We start from the raw sequence: 15,885 nt of genomic DNA, 5'->3' as shown, positions 1-15,885 counted from the left end.
AGTGAAGACTAAACCATACTAATTTGACACATGAAAGGAAAAGTTAGCGTACCGAAGGATGCTCTAAACATACATAGTCAGCAAAGTTTGCAAATGTAATCCATTTTAGGTCTCACGTGGTCTGGACACCCAATTTCTTAACGACTCACTCGGTTGTGTCCGGTCTAACCTGACTGCACTTGTTAAAAGTGCGCGTGTCAAGAACCGACCACCTGAAAAATTGGAGCACCTCACCATTCCAATCAAATGGACTATAATAGTCTGTTCAGTAGAACTTGGTGGAGAATGGTGATCATGGAACTTGAACCATTTGGTGTAGAAATGGTGTTAACATACTTAGAATATGACTTATTTGTAATCAACATGATACAACATGCAAGATGTGTTTACATGTCTGTCTGCAAATTTCTATCCTGTCCTATCCTTTCTATCATATTATATACAAGATTCACCCCTGTTATAATGGACCTAATTCATTGTTAAATTTGAAACAGTGCATAAAAGGTTAATAAGATCAGTTGTGTAAAATGGATGAAAACTGTGACACAATCTGGTCCATGGAGGCCAAAGGTGGCAAATTTGAAATTGAGATAGGTTTGCAAATTTGGGGGGTTGTACCTGCACCCCCTGCATACGGGCCGGCAAGTTGCAATGTGAATCTGAATCTGTGGTTACTTTCTCTTATATATAGCACTTACTCATAAATGACGGAAGCCATATCTGTACTTTTCATATGGATACAAAACTTCTAAAAAAATGCAGATTTATACACCATATCAATATCAAGGAGGTCTATTTGATATGTATTGTAAATGCAGAGTTTGCACACAAACTTACAAGCTAGCAGTATATGTTTCTTTTGTATTTGCAGCATAATTTTGGTGTCCGTAGTAGTAGTGCAGTAGCAAAGTATTGAGTAGTTAGTGCAAGGAGTTCCATCTGCAATAGCTGCCAGGTGTAATCTTTTCAGATATGTACATTATAGAATGCAGGAATTGCCAAATGTCTATAGGGCAGCTATTCTTTCTTGCAGTAACCACCCAATATGAATATATTCAATATGGACTGTCCAAATGAATTACTTCATCAAACAAGACACACTTTTGCAAACTTTTACTGCTTCTGCTTTTCCCATAGAAACCCAAATAGAAGCTAAGAAAAAGAAAAAGGAGAATTTGAATTTTGTTGTTTATTCCATGGGTACTTGATGCTACTGGATGGGACAACATGAATATTTGATGACGCTACTTGACTTTGTAATATATCAGGAAATGCATGACTCTTGAGAGAAAAAAAATATAAGTACCGAAGACATAAGCAACGAGTTTGGATGGTGTGAACCACCTCCCTAGCTAGCATCAATGCAAGGTTGTTTTTCTTTGCTAGTTTTGTCCCACTGACGAAGCCTAACATTTGTTTGTTCTGTATGTTGCAAAATCCAAGTGAAACATGCTGCTTTCTGTTGTTTATTAACTGAATAAAACAAGCAGCTTGGCCGATTTTTTGAGACATAGAATTTTGAAATATAATGGATATGGTGATTTTGTGTATTGATTGGTTGCTTCTAAATAGATCAGTCACACAATTGCGGTAATTGGAAACAATCTGTCTTCTTTGTTTTACCATTAGTTACATTTATAAATGAATTAAAGGCCGATATAATAAAACAGGTGCGTTCAATAATTACAGCGCATAAATTATATTTACATAAGAAATACACCCACAGACAAATAAGTCACTAGTCATTTACCACAAATAAATCTCAGCTTTGTTCTTTAGCATTTGAGAAAGATTAATACTTCTGTATCAATTCAGCATACTGGAATACTCATATATCATTTACGCAAATTAAATTTGGCATTGCAAGAACGGTGCACACACATATATAACGTACGTAAGCTCTGTCTTGTACACAAGCAGGCAAAGCAAGCGACATGCAGGATTTTAAATGGCCGGTACAATAGCAGGGGGTTACCATTGATTCTCATCAAAAAATGGGCATTTTAACGAGATGGAGGAAATGAGGGGCCACAAATCAAGTATCAAGTGCGAACGACAGGAAAAGGTGAACTTGCAGCCCGACTAGTAACCTGCCTGCAGGCGATACATTAAGTAGTTTAAAGATGCATTACAGTCTGTGGCCAGCTTGGTATTATTAAGTTTCTCCTTTACATTGTGAACAATGATGCGCTAGGGATAGCCCCTGGATCATGGCTGCTGATAACAGTAGAATAAGCTACAGAATCATGTTATTCTTTCTTTTTGTAACATTTTTCGTACTGTTTGGTTTACATATAAGCTGAAAAAATAAATCAGATGTAATATTTAAAACAATAACACTTGGACTAAGTTACACTCTCGGCATAATATCTATCAATGATAAATAATAGAAATCAGAAGAGTGGGAGACAGTGAACTTTTTTTTGCTCAGAGGGGATTTTGTTACATTTTCCACGTCCATAAGTGATTTGAGTAATAAAGAAGTGAGCTGAGAAACAGAACGGGGAAATCCAAGCTAACAAAATAATTGTTTACCGATAAAAATATAGAAATAAACACTTGGCCCTGCTGTATCCATACCATTAGCTTTGTCTCGAGTAGGTATTGTATATACACTTGTGCAGGAAGACAGATAAAAACTCTTTGAAATATAACACTTGTACGGAGATACTTATACTCTGGGACACATTTACTAGCAGTACTTGTGACTTCCTCACTACGATCTGGAGAGCAGATTTTTATCAAGAGAAGATTGGCTTTCCAAAAAAAAGTACTGTTGCAAATTTAAGTTGGTCAACAAGAATTGGAATCTACTAGTTTGATGTTGATTTTTCATATAAATTTGCTGATTGATGATAATAGGACGAAAACTGAATTTGCTTCTCTCTCTCCCTCTCTCTCTTGGTACGAGTCAAGTCCAATTCACAAAATGGAATTCAGCTAAAATTGTTACTGATGAGCAAACTTGCTGTTCAACAAAAAGCTTCTAAAATAAGTCTTAAAAATTGCAGACTATGGTTTATGGATGTACATATACACCCCATACACCCAAAACACATACCCTCACACATCCATGTACTCCTGAAAAAAAACCACACACATAAACCCATGTACCTGTTGATTCAAACAGACTGAACAAATTTAAAGAATGACTAAAACTTCATCATAAAATAACCATAAAGTTGGATTATATATATTATATTATTATGAATAAATCATAACCCCAATATAATATGACTCATAGTTATTACATGCTCAGCAGTTACAACTGTTTGCTTTTAAAACTTGACAACTTTGGAGAGCGATGGAAGACGTCATAATTGGGAATGAGGTCAACGGCTGACATTTACTCAAAGTAAAACAAAGATTACTTTCCCCCAATAACACTGACCATAATCAAAGGCACCAGAAACAGTACACAGTTTACCTTTGTCTTTCATTATATATACGCCACATCAAAATGTATTCATCGGAAGTGTGCACTTCTTACAAAGATACAAATATTGCAATTCTATTTGGCAGGAAGTGAAAGTCAAATCAGCACTCTAAAAGCCACTCAACTTATAGGTTGCTTCCTAACTTGTCCATTTTGACTCCACTAAAAAGGTTACGGAGGGAAAAGAGACACAAATATATCTAGACAAAGGCCCATAATATTAAAAAGATCCATATGTTTATATGCAGCAAACATGGGATTTTACAACAGGTTAGACTAAAGAATACTTGAAGTAGAATTCTATGTAAACAGGGATGGTACTTCAGAGATGGAGAGTTGCCATCCTTTCTACTTGATTTATGGATTTTTTTATACAACAGCTGGGATAGTAAGTGCACTAGTAAATATTACTTTTTTGGATGTTGGTGAGACTGAGAGTGTTGAATTTATGGGAAAGTGTTTTCTAAACTGAGTCTTTGCTCATAAAATACATCGTAATTTCAAAGAAAGAAGAAATTGTTGAAAGAAAAACAAAGAGATGGCTATAGTGCAAAAAGTTATAGATAAAGAATTGCTTTCTTATATCATAATATTCATTATTAATCCTGGGAAATTAACTTAATTATATCAGTTTGTTAAAAAGATGGAAAAAACTGTTTGCTCATGCTGTTGCATAAGAACACAATACAATATTATATTTGTGCACAAATATATGCAATTAGTCTTCTTATGAGTGAGCAAAGCTGTGACTATTCCTTGCGCAGATGGCCACTGCCAAATGATATACAGAGTGTGTAGCTTGATCTGCTATCTTCAGTAGATAACTCAAAACCCGAGGGCTGCAGAGTTAAACAAGGTCATTTGGATAGTTACCATGGTAACAAATAGTATCACAGGTTTTATGGTTATTTAATAAATAATTCAATGCAATTAAAGAAATTTAGCTTAGTCTTTGAAGTTCATTGACCACTACTTGAAAGAGAAAAAACAAATTAAGCGGATGAATCGCGGAAGAATAATAGTAAAAAATTTAACTTGATCCTTTCATAATTTTATCTATTATGACAGAGAAATGTCAATTACAGTCTGAAGTGTCCTTTTACAGAATAAATATACTTTAATCTGATCATAATTGCAATTTAATAAGTTTGCGAAAAATGTGTTGAAAATCCTGCAGAATCACATTAATATCTTGTCATGTTTAACCTTCAATACACACACACATGGTGAGCAATCCCAAACGCCACAATTCTAACAGTATTTGCTTTACTATACTGCGTAGGTAACACTATTTGCAGCGGGTTAGCCAGCGCCTTGGTCATACAATAAAATACAAGACAATTGTGTACATTATGATGAGAGTACAATGCTGCAAATAGTTGACTCAAGGGAACTTCTCTTGGATGGGGTATCCTGGGACTGGTTAAACTACACACACATTTTTGCTCTATCATCGCTATTAAGGAGCTATAATTCTGTTAGCCTTTGCTAACAGGACACCGTTCCTCATAATGCTATTCCAGCTGAAATCCATACACCCCCTATGGAAGACATGACTTAATCTTCCACACAGGGAGTGTGAATTTTAAATGGGGTTACCTGAATGGGTGACTCCAATTTGAAATCTACACCCCATGCAAGAGATTAAGGTCATGTCTTCCATTGAAAGTGTAGGGATTTCAAATGGACTAGCCCATTCAGCCTTTGTGCCATCAATACTATTGAAATTTTGGTAAATTTTGATTTCTGAATTGTGCCAGTTGTAAGAATGTTGTGATATTTCTAAGATTCTATAGATGTTGATTCAAATTTAATCATTTTGTAGCTTAGTGCTACTTGTGTCCGTTGCGTCATCACTGGCATTGTTGTTGTCGTCATCATCACTGCAATCGGCTTCTTCATCATCATCTACTTCATCATTTATAAGCAAAATTTTAAAATGATAAAAGTGACATTTACAATAGGCACCTTCGTTTACCTCAATACTAGGATTAGAATGTTTTTCAAAGTGCATAGTTTCATGTCATTCTTATATCATACATTTTCGAATAAGAATCAAGCATATGAAGTAGAAAATTCATCATATCATATGAATCAAACTGACAATGAAATGCTTTTTGTTTTGTTTTATTGCTCAAGATGATGGACTTATCATGAAAATGAAATGTTTAAAGACTGAACAGCTTTAGAATAGTGTGATAAACATCTCGGCAGAAAATGGACGGGAAAAGGACGGGAAATGCTATTAAAACACACCTGCTTCCTTTAAGAAATCTCAGCGAGTCAAATATTAATGACCAGCATACTACCTGAACTCAAATACTAAAACATAGGAAGACACATGTAACTATCCATGATTTGTAGAAAGAAAAAGACACAAACACCAGGTCAAATATAAGCCCAACCCTACACCACGTTAAAAAAAAGGTTCTTATTTAAACCGGACCCAAAAAAACAATTTGAATGATTTATGTTACGGAAACAGCGTTATAAATTGTATACCATTCACATGTCAATCTGTTAGCCCAGGATGGTACATCTTACTGTCGTACGCAGGTGGACTGAAAATCCGATAGAATTTGTCAAAATCAAAGGTAGTGGTACATAATTTGTGAGCATTATGCCAAGCTTTTGTGGCATGCCAAAGCCAATAATACCAGGTTTGTATTTCGCTGAGCGCATGATATACCTACTATATCAAGCAGGTGCACCCAAATGAGCCTATCAATTTGATTGTGTAGAATAATCTTGGTGAAACAATAAAAAAATATATGGAAATATATATAGAAAAAAAGTCAAGCTTTGACTACTTCCACTGGCTATTCCAGTTGAAATCCATACACCCTGGATGGAAGATTCGACTTTATTCTCCCACACAAGGAGTGTGAATTTCACATGGGGTGACCTATATAGGTGACTCTATTTGAAATCTACACACCGTGTGGAACATTAAGGTCATATTTTCCATAGGGATGTATGATTTCAACTGGAATAGCCCATTTAAACCTCTTCTTTTTAAATGTCATTTTGTATAGAAAACAACCTCTACCTGGCACTGGAGAAATAATAGAAATAATAAAGGCAGGGTTGAATTTGATATGAATAATGGAGAAATAATCATAACAGAAAAGCGATATCACTTAAACAAGCCAAATCTTTGGCTAGAATTGATCCAATCCATTGATTGATTTGTGTTTTACCAACCACCACCATCGTCAATAGAACTTGATAGAAAGCAAAATTGTGGGTGCTGGATTGACGACTTTGCCCCCGATATATGTAGACGTAATAAAACAATGTTGTCATTGCATCTGCAGCGCGGTGCACCCTCTAGCGCAACGAGTAATAATTAGGCGGCTCATAAAGCTCTTGTCATATTTCCCCCCCTTTACTTAACACGCTCCACCATCTTTTGTGTATAACACTTTGCCTGATGCTGCTACTAATAATGTGACCCTGTTATTGATTCATTATAACCTCTCCACTGAACTTCATCTTTTAAAATAATAAATTTGGTTCTGAATTTTAAAATTTTAAGTTAACATCCATTGCTATTATCATATTGTATAATACAAGTGGTAGTGCATCGACTGCATTATAAACAGCTTTATAAAATTGAAGCGATACACAATAAGAATTGGTTACAAACTGTTAGACAATACAAAATTGGTTACATTTCTGGTGTAGTGGTAAATAAGCCTGCCAAGCTTGATTTGGTTAAGAGCTGTGTGGTATGAGCTATGCGACTAAAGCATATAAGTAACTTTTACTTTATCATGTAGGATTGCTTCAGGATTCTTGCCCCCATCACAAAACGATTTAACAAGACTTGATATGGTGGTATGCAAACATTTCTTATTCTTATGATTATAGACAATACAAACAAACATAAAAATGTCGCACTTTTTTTCAGCTAAATTTGAATGTTGTTACAGTGATTGATTGTATCGAGCAGGTTAAGTGTAAATCACAACACACCTCGGGTGACTTTTGTTGATGAACAAAAGCTAATAGAACAATGCAAGTTTTGTTAGCTGTGTTGCAGGGTGTGACAGGTTACCGGAGGGCGTGACTGGGTCCTGACAATGACGACATCAAAGAATGACTGCGACAACAAAAACTTCCCCTCGTTTCATCCCGGTAATTTGCTTTCTCTCTTCCACGTCTCGGCAATTTTTTTCGTCGGATACAAGTGACTCATGTTGATCCACAAAAACGATGTCAATGTTATAAAAATCGTCATATTTACACAGATTTCTTTCGATTAATAGTTCCTGAAATTCGTCATGTCATATCTACTTACTTTAATAAGAGATGAAGTGTGCTGCTGCTGCTACAGCGATTATTAATCAAATTTGATAAAAAACTTTAAGCTTTTTATTGATCCCCACGGGGAGAGCGCCACACCTTGTTAACTCACGGTAACTACCAAACAAATATTGCATACGTATATATTTGTATTCCCTACTCTTTCATTATATCTATTCGCGTTTTTATGATCTTCATAATATAAATAAACAATAACTATTGGATAAGGTAAATGTCACACTTGAGATTCCCAATGTAATAGTGCATATAATAAAAACACTCTAGTTACACGTTGAACTAAACGAAAAAATAATTTAGTTACACCGATGGAGCTAATTTGCACACAGCTCGGAGCATGCCCTCTCTGGATTCCCATCCATAATCCTTCCGATCACATAAGCTCGTTATAATCAAAAAAGTTTAACTTCAACAACAACAAGAAATACTAAAATAGAAAAAAGTGAAAGAGTAGTAAAAAAAAGAGCAGCTGTTTTCAGTGACACACAACAATGTGTCTTAAGACAATGTGTGATGGAGAACGGGCCAAATTTGAAACGGGGCTATTTTCTATCCCTGCCATTCAACAGATGGCTGCATATGAATAACCACACACTTGTGCACAATGGGAACTTATGCTAAGTAAAGGCCAGTCGTAACACTTTTCTGGCGTTAGAAGCTCGCATATGATAACACATGCCTAGCCCCCAAGTGACCAAAGTTATACTAGGGAGAGAGAGAAAAAAAAGATGAACAAGAAGATGAAAGGAAGAATATGATATACTGAGAGTTGATTCACTAACTTCTCAATTATGCAAAATACCCACTTAGTAGTATTATGTGGTCATTCTGGCCACGCTGGATGATCTTACATGGCCGACTCAGAATGGACGATGATGTGGCCAGACTGACTGGACATGTAGTGATGCTGGACACAAGTACATTAACACACCGTTCACGTCTCTATACAAGAGCGGCTTTATTATGATGGCAGCTATTATACCTGTTTTATTTAAAAGGGGCTTTTTAAATCTTGCATAAATGCCACTATGGAATAATTATGCGCTGTTTTTTCATCCTTAGTGTGACAGCTATAGTATTTGTCCATTTATATTGTCCAGGAATCGTTTTGGCTAAAGGAGGATTATGAGAATTGGACAAAGTGGTACTTATCGGTGGCAAAATCCCCTTAAATTGGCCCTAAGAGGGTAATAGCACAATGACATTTTAACATAACAGCCAATCGAACTAGGACTGCTTAATGCGCCAGCTTAATCTTCTTTAAAAGCACATATGAGAGATTTGAAATATTCACGCGCTACGAAGTGGGGTAAAAATGAAATATCAATTTTTCATCTGCCGTGCTGCATGTGTTGTAACAGAAATCTTAACACCATCTTAATCACACTGAGAAATTACCAGATTAGTATGAATTGTCTATGAACAAAATCATCTATTATTTACGAACATCTTTGAATAAAACGCACACGGAAAGGAATAAGATGAAGTGCTATACGCTCAAAAACATATTCACCATACTAATTTAAAATATGATATTTATAATAAAATATGATATTTTATTCTACTTTGCTTTTGATTCTGTTTAATCTGTGTATGATGACTCAGTGCAACGTATCAAGAAATGGTGGCAAGTTTCTGCTTCACAGATGAAGTACACCATATGGATAATTTGATTAATGGTAAACAATAGTGTTTAATATATTAAAAAAAACTTGTTAATGGGCATCTATGCAATGTATATTTGGGAATGGTTAGTTGGCGAGTTATGTGGCGGTGAGTTAAGGGCGAGTTACTGTTACACCATTGGGCGAGTTACTGTTAGACCAATGGGCGAGTTACTGTTAGACCAATGGGCGAGTTACTGTACTGTTAGACCAATGGGCGAGTTACTGTTAGACCATTGGGCGAGTTACTGTTAGACCATTGGGCGAGTTACTTTTAGACCAATGGGCGAGTTACTGTTAGACCATTGGGCGAGTTATGGTTAGACCATTTGGCGAATTTAATTTGTAATTTAAATTTACAAATTTAAATTTACAAATGGAAACATTTTTTGGAAGTTGAATTTCTACTTTTTGTATGATTGTAAATTTGTAATACTCAATGGTGTACAGCATGTGAACTTAAGACTAACCTGGAAGAGCTTTAATTACAGTAAAGTTAAGTTTTTGTACGAGTGGTGGCTAAACACATTGCATGCATTAATGAATCATTCAATCAGTGACGTATAAACTGTGTGCATATCGCTATTAGTCTTACGTCTTGTTTGTTCGTCCTAGCTGTGTGAAACTAGGCCAATATTCATGATAATAAGATGATCGTGAGCTAACACACACATTGTATAGGCGCTGGAATGAAGCAATTTTCCTCGTTTTGCCTCACTTGTTTGGCTTAAAATTAAAAGAGGACAATGTGATCAGTGAAAACTAACATTTTAAAAATAGGAATCTAATGCAAATCACACATTATGGCTTTAAAGGAACTGACCAAGATCCAAATTTCCAACCTTTACTTTTTTTCACACTTGCAAACTCAACAACATCTTTGACCAACTCATCATGCCCTCTATGGCGACTGCTGATATAATTGAAGACCGAATTAAAAAGACTAGTTTGCGTCGGACGTCATGGTAAAGGCACGACTTGATCGGTTGCTGATCTGCGCAGTACAGCATTTTGGTCCAGTTGAGAGGGCGTCATATGAAAACTAGTCTTTTATTTGGTCTTCAATAATAAAAACAAGCAGAAAACAAGGATGGGCTGCCAATCTGAAGAAGCTACCAGTACGGTAGTGAAATGGCACTAAAATTTGAGTAAATATCATCTTTTACTTCCTTTTCCTTAGAACTAGATACAAAGAAAACCAATATACAGTCTTTATTGAATATTCCAAAGATCTGATGTTATTGATTCCCATGATCTGTGACATGAAAACACAAACTATTTGGGTTTAGTGAATCTCACCCCCCCCATGCAAACACACCCCACCCCCATACACAAAACAACTTTTTTTTTTTTTTTTGATAGAGTTCTGATGCTTAGTTTAGTCATATAATCAGAATGACCCCAAAATGATCACGCCATTTCTTGTCTTCGTTCAGTAATCATTCCCACCAAATTTCATGAACATACAACGATCTATGGCGATTTGACCTTGGGTGGTCCCAAAATGACCGTCACATTTTTTGTCTCGCTTCAGTGTTCGTTCCCACCAAAATTCATAAACCTGCGACAATCTATAGTGATTTGACCGCAGATGACCCTGAATGACCCCAAAATTACCGTAACCCAACTCCCACACTCTACCCTACCCACCACACCTTAACCCACCCCAAGCTACAGTATAACTGCTTTCCACCCTGTTCCTACACTACACCACCACCATCTTAGCGTATAATTATCCACCCAATGGTCTAACCGTAACTTCGCCAATTGGCCTAACAGTAACTCGCCCAATGGTCTAACAGTAACTCACCCATTGGTCTAACAGTAACTCGCCTAACGGTCTAACAGTAACTCGCCCAATGGTCTAACAGTAACTCGCCCAATGGTCTAACAGTAACTCGCCCATAACTTACCGTCACTTAACTCGCCATTTATCCATCCCCTGTATATTTCATTAATGGAGATCATAAAATATATTGTTTACTTGGTTTAATGGCAATCGAAACTAGGTTAATATGAACCAGAACCTGTTTCAAAGCAATCACATTATATTTTGGGTGGCACTAATCTAATAAAAACATATTGAAAACTACACTTTCATCCAAATATGCACCTAAAAAAAAAAAAAAGCAACAACCAAAAAAGCAAAAAATATGACTTCTAAAACCTGCTTGTTACAAGTATGTGCCGATAAAATCAACAGCCACAATACTTGGCCTGTCTTTTCCAAGCTGTAATAAATAAACAGAACTTATGCTAAACCCCTCCTCACTTTGAAAAAGTCAAGAAAAAATCTATAAAAAAGCTAGAATTTCAGGAAGAAACCAAATACAATTCAACGACTCTCCTTTTCTTCACTATTTTTTTAAAATTTTTATTTCGACAAAGTGAAGAGTTTATTTTCAATGACTCTAACAGCGAAGATGTCGCATCAATAAATAGTCAATGACCCGGTCATGGTCCCTAATGATCTCTGTTGCCAGGGCAAACCACTTTTACCCCATCTTTTATTCCAACACCTTTAAGAGAGAATCCACGGCTCTCAAATAGTCATTGAAAATTGAGAGAGGGGACTAAGAAAGGTAAACAGTATACTTAAACAGGCTGTGAACGTAGGAAAAGGTTGGTCAACGGGAAATTTGACTTGTAAGCGGAAATCTGCTGTGGTAATCCGAGATATGAAAAAGAGCATGGCATAAAAGGGATGCAGGGCTCCCATCTGTTGATATATGTTAGCATCTCACATACCCATACTACGTAATGTTTATAATGTGATGGGGGTTGACCTCATACTTCTTGTACTTTTATATTCGGGTCATATCTTTAATAGAAATCGTTCAATTGCTGGTATCAGAATTTGTTGCAGATGTATAAAGTGATGCTGCTAGTAATTTGAGAGAAATCGTGGCCTAGTGGTTAGAGAACTGGCTTCTGGTGCATGTGGGCCCAGGTTCAATTCACAGCAGTGGTAACTTGCTGGGGTATTGAAGTCTGAATTTAATTGGCAACATTAGTAGATTAAGTCAGGCCTTCTGCTCTCCCTATGCATGGTGCATTGGGTAAATGAAATGTGAGAGTACTCCGACCTTCGGAGTGGACTTTTGGTCCCATGTTCAGAGAGCCATACCAGTACACATATCTCAGTCAGTTTCCAAAAGAGAAAGGTGAAAACCCTTGACTGTCCCAATATGTCCTGGTGTTGTTTGGATAGTCATAATCCAAGTACAGATGTGATATGTGTACCCTTGCCCCTACCTAAGGCTGCTGATTCGTATAGGAAGTGAACTGATTCTGATATCCACCATATAAAGCAGCGCTTTCAGACTAGGTAAAAAGCGATATTAACTTAAAAGACGTATGTTATGTATAATCCGTAAGCTGGCTTCCTACTAAGGGTTACTGTTGTTTATCCATTTGATTGATCTTTTTATGCCAAACAACTTCCATGCTACTAACTTCCAAGAAATTGTAAATGCAAGTTATGTTTAAGATTATGCAAAACTCATCCCAGTTGACACTACATATCAGACACCATTTCCCAATTGTATTTTGTTTGAAATCAAAAATAACTTTCATTGTTTAGATTCTATATATCTAAAGAATCCCGTCTCATCTCATAATAGAAGAAGTAATTTCAACATACATTCTCCATTCTGCAAACATATATTCTTCAGTTGCATGAAAAAACATCAGCGAACACAGAAAAAAAATCAATAAGTAGAGTAACAAGGGTATTCCCTACAAACATGTTCTGAATTTTGTCGTAAAGCAGTAATAAAAATTCACATGCTGCAAGCCAGCTGCCTTGCATCTTTCTTGTTGTACTACAAGCACAGAACACCTTATCATTACAAGATAGGGTTCAAAGAAGTCTACACATACTAGTGTAGAAGTGGAAAATTTCCGCGCGATTAATTTTTTGGGCTTTGCCAATTTTGCACAGTTTTTAAATTCACAAGTAAGCTTCTTTACATCGATCTACACACAAAAGGAATACATTTGCATGTTGTTATTTTTGTGGTAGCTGATTGGAATGCGGGAAGCGAGCAAAAATAAATGTAGCGCAAAAAATACCAGAACTCGGTACAATCACCTGTCTAATTTATTACATTTCACTCTCAACTTACTCTCATTACATTTACACCAACCGCACGCACATATATACCATGCCAAAATGTTCAATGTCACCGTGCCTAGTGAAACAGCCTTTTTTATTTCCCAGTATCTATTTATTCTGTATCTTTTGTCCAAAATGGTCAAAATCAATGGTCTAAATTGTGATTGAGTAATGTGAGATGTTGGTTTCACGTTTTACTTCATAGTTTTTTTCTTTCATTTATTTCTACTTTTGTGGTATGTATCGCTTACTAGACGAATGTCTGGCTGAGATCTGGCTGCCGAGTCGTACGCTCTCGCTTGCGGATGTATGTCCGCAACACCCCGATGATTACCTAATGGCGTCTGTCAATGAACTTTACAGGTGTGTTCGCGAGACCACTGTGTGTTATGTCATCAAATAGTCTTGTGTCTGGCTCACGACCGTCACCATCTTATTAGAGCAATACCAAATGTTCATCTCCCAATCTTATAACCACCTACCAATATGTTTTTTATCTGTTCTGGCTCGTCCACAACCAAGATGAAATTTTTTGTGCCCATCATGAGTAACACATGCCTAGTGTTATCATAGCCAGTGTATCTTGATCATATTATCTTTATACCTACTCATTCGCTATAGTCCCTCCCCAATTTTAATGTCTGTAATGCAAGCGTAATGTTTTCCCAATGTGTATGTGGATTATTTCGACTGCGGTCGGCTTTAATGATAAGACTGTATTAGGTCGGAACAAAGTACAACATGGAGTACAATGGCCACCATGTGTAGGTACTGGGCTATTCCAGTTGAAATCCATACACCTTGTGGAAGACATGACTTTAATTTCCTACACAGCGGGCGTAGACTTCAATGGAGTCATCCACAGATGTAACCCCATTTGAAATTCACACTCCCTGTGTGGAAGATTAAGGTCATGTCTACCATAGGGAGTGTATGGTTTTCAACTGGAATAGCAATTGTATTGGAAATACAAAGATATGCAATATGATATACAAAAGCATCTGGTAAAACAAAGGCTAGTATATTTGGGGAAAGAGAGAAATAAAACAGTATTTCGCATCAAGTTGGGTCAGGCATTAATTACATATTCATTTTCATACCTAAGAAGAGGTTTGAAGACCAAAATATTTAGCGAGCAACATGCCTGGACCTCATATTATGTTGGTGACATTTTATGTTCAGACCTCTGAAATTATAAAACTTAATGATTTTGGTTTAAGCAACAAATGCTTTGCTTTTTCAGTGGGCAATGCAACTATAATGATGTGTATCGATTGCAAAGGGCAGCTATTCCATTCCATTAAAAGCAAATTTCCAAACAAGGCAGCTATAATTTTGCATTCAACTGGTGGACTCCTCACGCACTACCCAAAGTGATGTGAGTAATAAGTGGCGACGTGAAATAAACACTACAACCCAACCCGGGTAAACAACAAAATGATGCTCATACTACAGCAGTAGTGGTGGGTACTAGCCATTCCCCGCTCCCTCGGCACTAGTATATAGGGGTCACAGTCCTGGACACACTGGTGTTACTTTAGCTAGACTGGAGAATAGTCGAATGACATTTATACTCTTTGTTGCAAGCCTTGTTACCCGCTACTAATTGTGTACGTGCTAGAGTCTGGTTTTGGCACTCGGCGAGAACAAGAGCCAGCCAGCCATGGTTGTTGTTTCTCAGCTTCATCCTCGTCGGGACGTTGTCATATGGCCTCTTTGTAAGTGATTACAAGGAATGCATTGTTGTGAAACTGATCAATATACTGAAGTGAATTCAAATCCCCGAAGTTATACTTAGGTGTTAGTTTTTAATAACATAAAAGATGAAAACTGCATGAGATGGGCCACTGAAAATGACTGCATAGCATATATTGTGTAGGTTTTTTCGCTGGTTCTGCCTTTCATAAGCCTGTTTACTAGTTCATGATGCTAAATTGCATTTTCTCCAGTAACACAGAAGCACCAATTATGACCAAACCGGACCAAATATCTACACTTACCGAATCGATGGTAGGGTTAGGACACAACGTTGCCCCATGAAGCCACTGCGCGCCACTTCCTGTGCACTGAGGCTCTATGCTGCACTGTGCCTTCATTAGGCGCTTCTGACTCGACGACCTGGAATCGCACCAGCCACATTTGTATTTGGAGTTGGCGGCAAGGCACTCGCCACAATTGTCCCGCTTTATTCCGCATTTGTATAGGTTCACTGAAATTATACAAATCAAAGAAAGGAAATTTTATGAAAAGTTAATTTTTTAGGTAGTCATATTCATATTACATTATACAAAACAAGAAATCAAGAAAATAAGATTTCAACAGAAAAATAATGGTAATCTGAT

General features: G+C 36.7%; 1 protein-coding gene across 1 annotated transcript in view; it reads right to left on the bottom strand.

The window, feature by feature from the left end:
• The window catches only part of LOC140159578 (plexin-A2-like), a 348,956-nt gene that overhangs the window by 49,929 nt on the left and 283,142 nt on the right, over nt 1-15,885 (bottom strand). The window contains 1 exon segment of the mRNA XM_072183069.1: nt 15,544-15,752. Coding sequence (XP_072039170.1) covers nt 15,544-15,752 — 209 coding nt within the window.

The sequence above is a fragment of the Amphiura filiformis genome, chromosome 8 (assembly GCF_039555335.1).
Source record: "Amphiura filiformis chromosome 8, Afil_fr2py, whole genome shotgun sequence".
NCBI classification, from domain to species: Eukaryota; Metazoa; Echinodermata; class Ophiuroidea; order Amphilepidida; family Amphiuridae; genus Amphiura; species Amphiura filiformis.
This window is presented reverse-complemented; position numbering and strand designations above follow the sequence as displayed.